This window comes from Oxyura jamaicensis (genome assembly GCF_011077185.1).
Source record: "Oxyura jamaicensis isolate SHBP4307 breed ruddy duck chromosome 17 unlocalized genomic scaffold, BPBGC_Ojam_1.0 oxy17_random_OJ129, whole genome shotgun sequence".
Lineage (NCBI taxonomy): Eukaryota > Metazoa > Chordata > Aves > Anseriformes > Anatidae > Oxyura > Oxyura jamaicensis.
Window position 1 is genome coordinate 915 of NW_023304443.1, and position 7921 is coordinate 8835.

A 7921-nucleotide genomic window follows, 5' to 3' on the forward strand; every position below is an offset into this window, starting at 1 on the left:
GCTCGGGGGATGTCACCTCCTCTCTGCAGGGATGGGGATGGGGTCTCTGTGCCCCCCCCCCTGTCCCCGCAGTCCCTGGGGACAGCAGCATTGCCCCCCCCCGGCTGGCACCGCGGCCGTAACCAAGCAGGAGCCGGGGCGCGTCCTGGTGCACTCGCAGGGGGGTAATTAATCCGGCCCGTTACTGTGTAATTAGTGGCACGCAGACGAGACCTTGCGCAAGCTCCTGGCTGCTGTTGAAGCCGCAGCGTGACCCCGGGGGGGGGACGTTTGGGACAGGGATGGTTTTGGGGTGCTGTGGGTGCCCTGGGGGCGGCAGATGGTCGGTGAGGGCAGACCTGCGGCACCGACCCCGCTCGGGTGCCTCTGCTGGGGGAAAGCCTCTAATCCTCCCCCCGCCCCAGCTCTGCAAATCCCCCGGCATAAATCCTGCTGTAGGTGCGTGGATGCTATTTCCATGCGAGCGCTGCTGCCCAGCACCGACCCGGTCGTCCCAAAGCCAGGCTGAGCTGTGCCGGCCCTGCCTGCCCCCTCCGAGCTGGACGGGCACCGAGCAAAGCCCAGACCCTCCCTTAGGGCCCTGCAGCCTTCCCGGGGGGGCTGCTCCAGGCTTTTTCCTTCGTCCTGCCCAGGCAGCCCCGCTCTCCTCGCCCCGAGCCTCGTCCCCGTTCCCGCTGCCCGGGGACGCTGCGGGCTCTGCATCTTCTCAATGCGACTAAAGAGCAGTTCTGGCTCCGGCCCCTCTCTCAGCTGGGACGTTTCCAAACGCAGATCCTGGCCCCTTTCCTGGCACGGAGAAAGAAAAGTGGCCTCGAGCCCCGCGGGTGCGCTCCAGCAGCGCCCCAGGGGGACGGGGACCCCCAGAGCCCTGCGCCGGGGGGTGCCCTGTGGGGGGTGCCGCCACGTTGGGTTGCAGAGGGTTAAATCGGCCCCCTCCAAATGGGGGTCCCGGGCTGCTGACCCCCAGGTGCTGCCGGTTTCTGGGCTCTGGTGGGCTGGGAGAGCTGCAGCTCCTCCTTGGTACCCGCGTTCATCGCCTCCCCCCCTCCCCTGGCGGCACCCCCCCCGCGCTGCCCGCAGCTGCAGGTTTGGGGTTTATTTTGGGGTTCGGCCATTTCTCACCTTTCAGAAAGTCCACTGCCAGGCAGCGTGATGGGAAGAGAGAAAAGCCTTGTTTTTTTTTTGTTTCTTTAACTTCCCTTTAAACCAGTCGCCGGCAAAGAGAAGCCTGGCCAGAAACGATGCTCAGAAAGCCACAAAGCAAACGAGAACGATCCCGTGTGTGTGTGTGTGTAGAGTGCTAATCCCGCTTGGAAGCTTGAGTTTTGGACAAGGACCTAAAGAGAAGCGTGGAAGCCGCAGCTTGGGGACCCTAAGTCCTCTCTGCCCCTCTGGGGCCGCCCCGAATGGTGCTTGGGGCGGGAGGGGGGTGCGGGACGAGCGCTGCGGGGCTTCTGCCGGCCCTGCCCTTGTTCCTGCCCCGTTCCCCCAGGCCCGGAGCGTGGGACGGGGGGGGGGGGGACGACACAGGGGCCAGGGCTGTGACACTGCCTCTCCGGGTCAGCCGTGTCCTGGTTTCCATGGGGGTCACCCTGGCTGAATTTTGGGACCGCTTGTCCCCATCGGCGACCTCGGGGAGGTCCCGGGGCCTCGCGGCGGCTGCCGATGGCGCCGGGGATCCCCGCTTTGCTTCGGCGCCTGGCTCCCGGCTGGGTTGGGCGCAAGAAGCGATTTGAGTCCCCGGGCTGTGCCGGCAGAGGCGGCGCAGGGCTGGGCCGCGGCGCGCGGAGCCTGCTGGGGTGAGGGCGGCTGTGGCGGCTCGCAGGAAGCTCCGAGCACATTTCCGACCGGGGCGCGGGGCTCCCGGCCCCGGGGGACGCGGCAGGGCTGTGGGTGCCGGGGGGCTGCCGCCACGGGGACCTCACGGCGCTGGGGTGGGTGTTGGGGGGTGGGCTGCGAGCCCCCATCCCCGGCTGTGGGTCCTGCCTTCCCGCTTCGTGCCCAGCCCCGCAGCGGGGGGCTCGGGTCCCACCTCCCCTTAGGAACCGGGCTGCTCCCAGGGCCGGGGGCTCCGTTCCAGCCGCTCTAAGGGCCCCGGAGAGCCGCGTTTCCCCCCCACCCCGCGGCCAGGTTTTGTCCCCGGTGCTGCTATGGGAACGCCGGGACACGAAGGGCACGTCCTGTGCGCGGGGCCTCGGCGAGGCAGGATTTGGGTCCCCTCCCCCAGCCCCGCTCCCCCCACGCTGCTTCTTGCCCCCAGCCCGGACCTCGGTGCCGCGGGCTCGTGGCTGTTTCGGGTGGATGGGAGCACACCGGGGGTGGGGGGTCCCCAGGCCAGGAGAAACGGGGCCGAGGCTGGTGTCCTGGGGGGGTGGCAGCGCAGGAAGGAGGTGATGGGGTGGGGGGAGCACAACCCCCCCCCCCCGGTGTTCCTTCCCCTGGGATGTGGTGCGCAGGCACCTGCTGTTGGGGGGGTGTCCCCGGGGTGCCACGGTCCCCACCGCGGGGATGCCTGCTGTCCCCGGGGACAGGGAAAGCCCCGGCAGCGGGTGACATCTCTGTGCGGGGAGGAGGGGGGACGGCAGACAGAGCCCGCTGTGTCCTGCTCAGCATCCCTCCCTCTCTCCCTCCAGGATGCTGCGGCGCTGAGCGCCGCGATGTGACCTACATTCGCCGCAAGGAGGTCCCCAGCCCCGGTGGGCGCCCGCCCCTCGCTGCCACCCTGCCATGAAGCGGCACAAGTGACAAGGGACAGCGTGGCACGCCGTGCCGTGCCGGCCATGGCCAGCTCAGCGCCGTGGCTGCGCTGGACACAGACGGACCTGGGCGCCGGCTGCGAGGAGCTGAAGCGCTGGGAGGAAGAGGAGGAGGAGGAGGAAGACTTCGAGAGACACATGGACGAGAACGGTGTCATCGGCCTGGAGGAGGACGGGCTGGTGGCTGTCACCAGCCGGCCGGGGAGCTCCCGTTTTGGGGAGGCACCCGCCGGCAGCATGGACCTCAGCGACCTGCAGGACTCGGGCTCGGAGGAGTGGGGCCGGGAGGATGCCGGGAGCCCCGCATCGGGTGAGTCCCCTCCCGCTGCCCCAAAACCCTCGTGGGGGGGACCTGAGTGTCCCGGGACACCAGGAGCGTGCCCTGGGCAGCCAGGGGGGCTCGGGGACTGTGTGTGCTGGCTGGTGGCAGTGGCGCTTTGCAGGTGACGGCGAGGAGCTGGACGAGGGGTCCCCAGTGGAGCCAGCTCGCTGGCACCCACGGCAGGACCTGACCGAGGAGGAGGAGGAGGAGGAGGAGGAGGAGGAAGGGGAGGAGGAGGAGGAGGAGCAGGGCAGCTCCATGGAGGATGAGCAGCTGGAGGGGCCCTGGGGGGCAGAGAGCGATGGGGAGCTGCACCCCGAGGCAGGGCCCCTCCAGAAAGCCCTGGGTGTCACCACAGATGGCGGTGACACCTTGGGGCCTTCGGACACCAGCCCCAGCCCCGCCACCCCCCCAAGACGGCGCCGGAGCTGGGGCAGGGCCGGGGACACCCACGGGAGCCTCGGGCAGGGCTGGGGCCCCGGGCAGAGCCGCTCAGCGCCCCAAAACACCGCCGGCAGCAGGGCTGAGCCCAGCCCCAAGCCCGGCCCTTTGGGGAGCCCCCAAACCCCGCACCAGAGGCCCCGGGTGCCCGAGCCCGGCCGGCTGTCACGGCCCCTGAGCCCCCGGCGGCACGCCGGTGCCAAAAAGCCAAAGGATGCCACCGAAGGGTGCCGGTACGGCCGGGGGCAGCTCAACCACCCCCTGCCCGACCTCTCCAAGGTGGAGGCACGGGTAAAATTCGACCAGAGCTACCGCCCGCCGCCCAGCAGAGCCCTGCCCGCCCGCGCCAGGACCCCCGGCGGCCCCCTTGTCCTCAAGTCCCCGGCCGAAATCGTCCGGGAGGTGCTGCTGAGCAGCGGGGAGGGGGCCCCGCCGCAGCCCCCCGCGCCCCCCGGCGTGCCGCAGGAGCTCAGGTCCCCCCGGCAGGCCACGGCGCTGGTGCAGCAGCTGCAGGTAAGGCCCAGTTCTCCCAGTTTGGGGCTGTACTGGGAGGGGCTGCGGGGGGGATCTCGTGGCGCAAGCAGGATGGTGTCACCCCTATGGGGAGCTGCAGCACGGGGGTGTTGGATCTGGTCTCTCCTTCCCCGTCCTGTGAGGACTCAGCACCTCCAGGACTGGAGGCAGGGCTGCCCGTGTCCCCCCTGGGCTGCTCGTGTCCCCCCTGGGCTGCTCGTGTCCCCCCCGGTGCCCTCCTGTCCCCTGGGAGGAGAGGGAGGCTCCTGTGCCCCCCACGCAGGGAAGCCAGCACCACCTCCAGGGCCCCTTCCCCCCCCGCGCGGGGATGCCTCCTGCCCCCCCCCCCCGGTGGCCGTCCCCATGACACCGGGACGTGTTCCCCCCCCCCCGTGGCACTGCAGGACGACTACCACAAGCTGCTGACCAAGTACGCTGAGGCCGAAAACACCATCGACCAGCTGCGGCTGGGCGCCAAGGTGGGTGCCGGGTGGGACCCCAGGGGACGCGCGGCGGTGGCACTGCCCGAGGGGACGCGGTGGTGACAGTGGTGCAGCTGCGCAGCACCTCCCCTGCGGCCCCCGCGCCTTCCTCCCCCAGCCCCGTTCTTCCTCCTGCGGTTGAGGAAGGGTGGCGGTGGGGACGGTGGCAGCGCTGTCACCGCAGCGAGTCACCCTTCCTCCCTGCGCCGGGGCGGTGCCGAAACCTCCCCAAAATGGCCGGGGATTTGCTGCAGGGCGCCAAAATGGCGAGAAGTGCAAGCGGGGCCGGGGGTGTCCCCGCGTCCTCCCGCGTCGGTGGGGAAACTGAGGCAGGGCACCCGGCGGTGCTCAGGGTGCCGCTGGGCTCCGGGGGGCACCCATGGGTGCGACGCTGCGCTGCCAGGCTCTCACTCGGGGGGGGGCTCCACGCCTCAAACACCGGGTGCCGTCCCCGTGGCACCTTCGTGTCGGGGTTTGGGGTTTGGGGTGCTCTCCCCGGGGTGCCCGAGCCGTCTGTCCCGGCGCAGGTGAGCCTGTACGCCGACCCGCCGCGCGCCAGCCGCAGCGCCCACGCCGGCACCCTGGGCAGCGGCTGCAGGGTGATGGCCTTCAGCATCCCACGGGCCAGCGCGGCCACCGTCAGCACGGCCCCGAACCCGAACCCGGCCCCGACCCCGCCGCTCTCGGTGGATGGAGGTGGGTTGAGCGCTGGGAGGGTCGGCCACCACCCAAACCCATCGGGGCCCACAGCTTGCCCCGTGGAGGGGGAAGCTGTGCCAGAGGGGTCGCCCCAGCAGCATCACCTTGTGCTTGTTGCAGATCTGGGACCGGGACCGGCTGGATGGGGGCTGTCACCGCGGCCCCGCTCGCCCCTCTCCTCCCTGGGGGGCTGCCCCACGTGCCCGGGGCAGTGCCGGTGCCTGGGGCCCCAGCTCACGCAGACGCTGGCGGGGCAGACCCGCAAGCTTCAGGCACAGGCAAGTCCCGGGTGGCCGTGGGGTGGGGGGCGGCCCTGGCCCCCCCAGCAGGAGCACGGAGCAGGCTCGTACCCCAGCTCAGCCCCTTCTCCCCGAACCAGGTGGAGTCCTTCGAGAGCTGGATCCGTGCAGGGAGCGCGGTGCCGCAGGAGCAGCTCCAGGTGCGTCCTTCCTTGGCCAGCCGAGCCCCTCGGTTTTACCCCCCTGCTGTCCCCTGGGGAGCTCCGTCCCCATGCCGGGAGAGGCAGGGTGCAGCCCCAGGGCCGAGGGGGGTTTTGGGGCTGTGTGGGGCCGAGCTCTCAGGCCCGGCTGCTGCCGTGTCACTGCAGCGGTTCAGGCGGCTGAAGGAGGCGCAGGACGCGCTGGAGCGGGCGTACCTGCGGGCACGGGAGGAGCACGGGCAGCAGCGCCCTGCAGCCTCGGGGGACTTCGACCCGGAGCGGTGAGCGGTTTGGCAGGGGGCACGTGGGGTGTCTCCTGGGGTTGTGCTGCTAAATTCGCCCTCAGCTGTGGGGTGGGAGCGCTCTGCTGGGCTCCTGCTCAATTATTCTGGCTGTGTGTTTGCAGGGGGTGACCTGCCACCCCAATCCCCGCCAGCAGCTCCCCATCCCCGCTGCTCCAGGCCCTTTTCAGGAGCAGCCCCCCCAGGCTCGGTGTCCCTCGGGTACTCATGGTGCCGTCTTTCAGAGCGGTGGAAGGGGAAATATTCTGCCTGGGGATGCGCCTGGAGGAGCTGAAGGAGCGGCTGGAGCGGGCAGCACGCCCCCCGGGCTCCCCGCGCCCCCAGCTGAGCCCAGCAGTGACCGAGGGTCCCCCCAGCACCCAGGGGACATCGGGGGATGGTGAGGTGGTGGCAGCGGGGCTGCCCCGGCCCCTCTGGCACAAGCAGCTCCGAGCGGAGGAGGACTTTGGGGACCTGCTGGAGCAGTAAGTGCCCCTCGTGGGGGGTGGAGGGTGGGGGGGCAGCTCCCAGCACCCCAAACCCAGCCGCTCCTGCCTGCGCCTCCCGCAGGTACCAGCACTTCAAGTCCTTGCCGGCATCGCTGAGCCTGGAGCACCTGAGCCTGGCGGGCAGCGGCTCCCTGGAGGAGGCGGATGGCCCTGTGGCAGGGGACGGCGGCCCCGGGCAGGTCCCCTGCAGGGCACGGTCACTGGAGGAGGGAACCGACCTCGAGACCTCCCCCTCGTAAGTGCTGTGGGCGCATGGATTCCCCTGGCAGGGCGAGCGGGAGGGCCTGGGGAGGGGTTGTGCCTCGAAGCAGGCTGGCTGCCCACGCTCCCCATGTGGCTTCGTAGCTTGAGTGTGTTTTGGGAGACGTTGGGCATCGTCTGTTGGGTGTGCTGGGTGTGGGCGCACGGGGATTGAACCCCTTTGGAGACCACAGCTGGCTCACGTGGTCCTCACCGGCATCGATAGGCTTCAGGGTTAACAGCCTCCGCGGGGCACCTGGCTGCTCGGCCCCGCTCCTCATCCTCTGCCCTCTCCCCACAGCCCCCCCCCGCAGAGGAGAGCACCGCCGCTGCCCCACGGGGACCCCCTGCGGACAGAGGGGACGCGTGGCCGCCGCTCCCCCACCGCCACCCAGGAGCCCCCAGCTGCCCCCCGGCCGCCACCACCGGTGCTCCCCGAGCCTCTGCCACCACGGGTGCCCCTGTCCCGGCACAGCAGCGGGGGGGGCAGCGCCGCCACCCAGCGCCATCCCCTCAAGCCCTGCCGCCAGGTGAGCGCTGGGGGCGGCGGGTCCCCGCTGGCCGTCACCCTGCCGGGCTGTCCCCGGGGTGCACAGCACCAATCCTGCTCCCGTTGCAGGAGCAGCGCATGGTGTCGCCGGAGACGGACAGCGGCTTCGTGGGCTCGGAGGCCAGCCGCGTGTCCCCGCTGGTGCGCACCCCCGAGCATCGTCCCCTGGGCACCGGGTAGGGCCCTGGCACCGGCTGCTTGCTCCCTCCGATGGGGTTTGGGGCACGGGAAGGCAAAGGGGTGGGGGGAGAGGCAGAGGGGAGCAGGGGAAAGGGGTGCTGGGGGGGGGGGGGCTCAGGGCGCTGGGAGGATGTGGGGGGCTGTCTCCATGCCCTGTCCCTCCCCAGGACACCAGGCTCGCTGGGACCACCCGCCCCCATCCCCGTGCCCCTCCGTCCTCCGCAGAAGAAGGATGCATGGCCGCTGCCCCCCGAGAAGGCGCTGATGGGCACCTACCCGTCCCCCGGGCACCTTCACCCCCGGGGCGGCGTTGGGGGGCCCAGCCTGCCCCCCAGCACCGCCTCGCACAGCAGCTCCCCCCCGCGCTGGGCCGAGAGCCTGGGCAGCGAGCTGGGGCCCGAAGGTGACGGCGGTGAGCAGCCAGCACCCGGCGCTGCCCCGCGCCCCCCGCCGCCGCCTTCACCGCCTCCTCCCTGCTCCCCAGCTCGCAGCGACTCGGAGGGGGGGGG

At 71.3% G+C, this 7921-nt stretch overlaps 1 protein-coding gene across 1 annotated transcript in view; it reads left to right on the forward strand.

Annotated features, from left to right (window-relative positions):
• Nucleotides 1-2512: 2512 nt before the first annotated feature.
• The window catches only part of AKNA (AT-hook transcription factor), a 24583-nt gene continuing 19174 nt past the window's right edge, over nucleotides 2513-7921 (forward strand). Inside the window, exons 1-12 of the mRNA XM_035312532.1 lie at nucleotides 2513-3066; nucleotides 3200-4032; nucleotides 4437-4511; nucleotides 5042-5210; nucleotides 5334-5491; nucleotides 5593-5652; nucleotides 5821-5933; nucleotides 6179-6418; nucleotides 6504-6677; nucleotides 6984-7214; nucleotides 7295-7408; nucleotides 7580-7916. Coding sequence (XP_035168423.1) covers nucleotides 2781-3066; nucleotides 3200-4032; nucleotides 4437-4511; nucleotides 5042-5210; nucleotides 5334-5491; nucleotides 5593-5652; nucleotides 5821-5933; nucleotides 6179-6418; nucleotides 6504-6677; nucleotides 6984-7214; nucleotides 7295-7408; nucleotides 7580-7916 — 2790 coding nt within the window. The 5' untranslated portion in view covers nucleotides 2513-2780. The remainder of the gene's footprint in view (nucleotides 3067-3199; nucleotides 4033-4436; nucleotides 4512-5041; nucleotides 5211-5333; nucleotides 5492-5592; nucleotides 5653-5820; nucleotides 5934-6178; nucleotides 6419-6503; nucleotides 6678-6983; nucleotides 7215-7294; nucleotides 7409-7579; nucleotides 7917-7921) is intronic.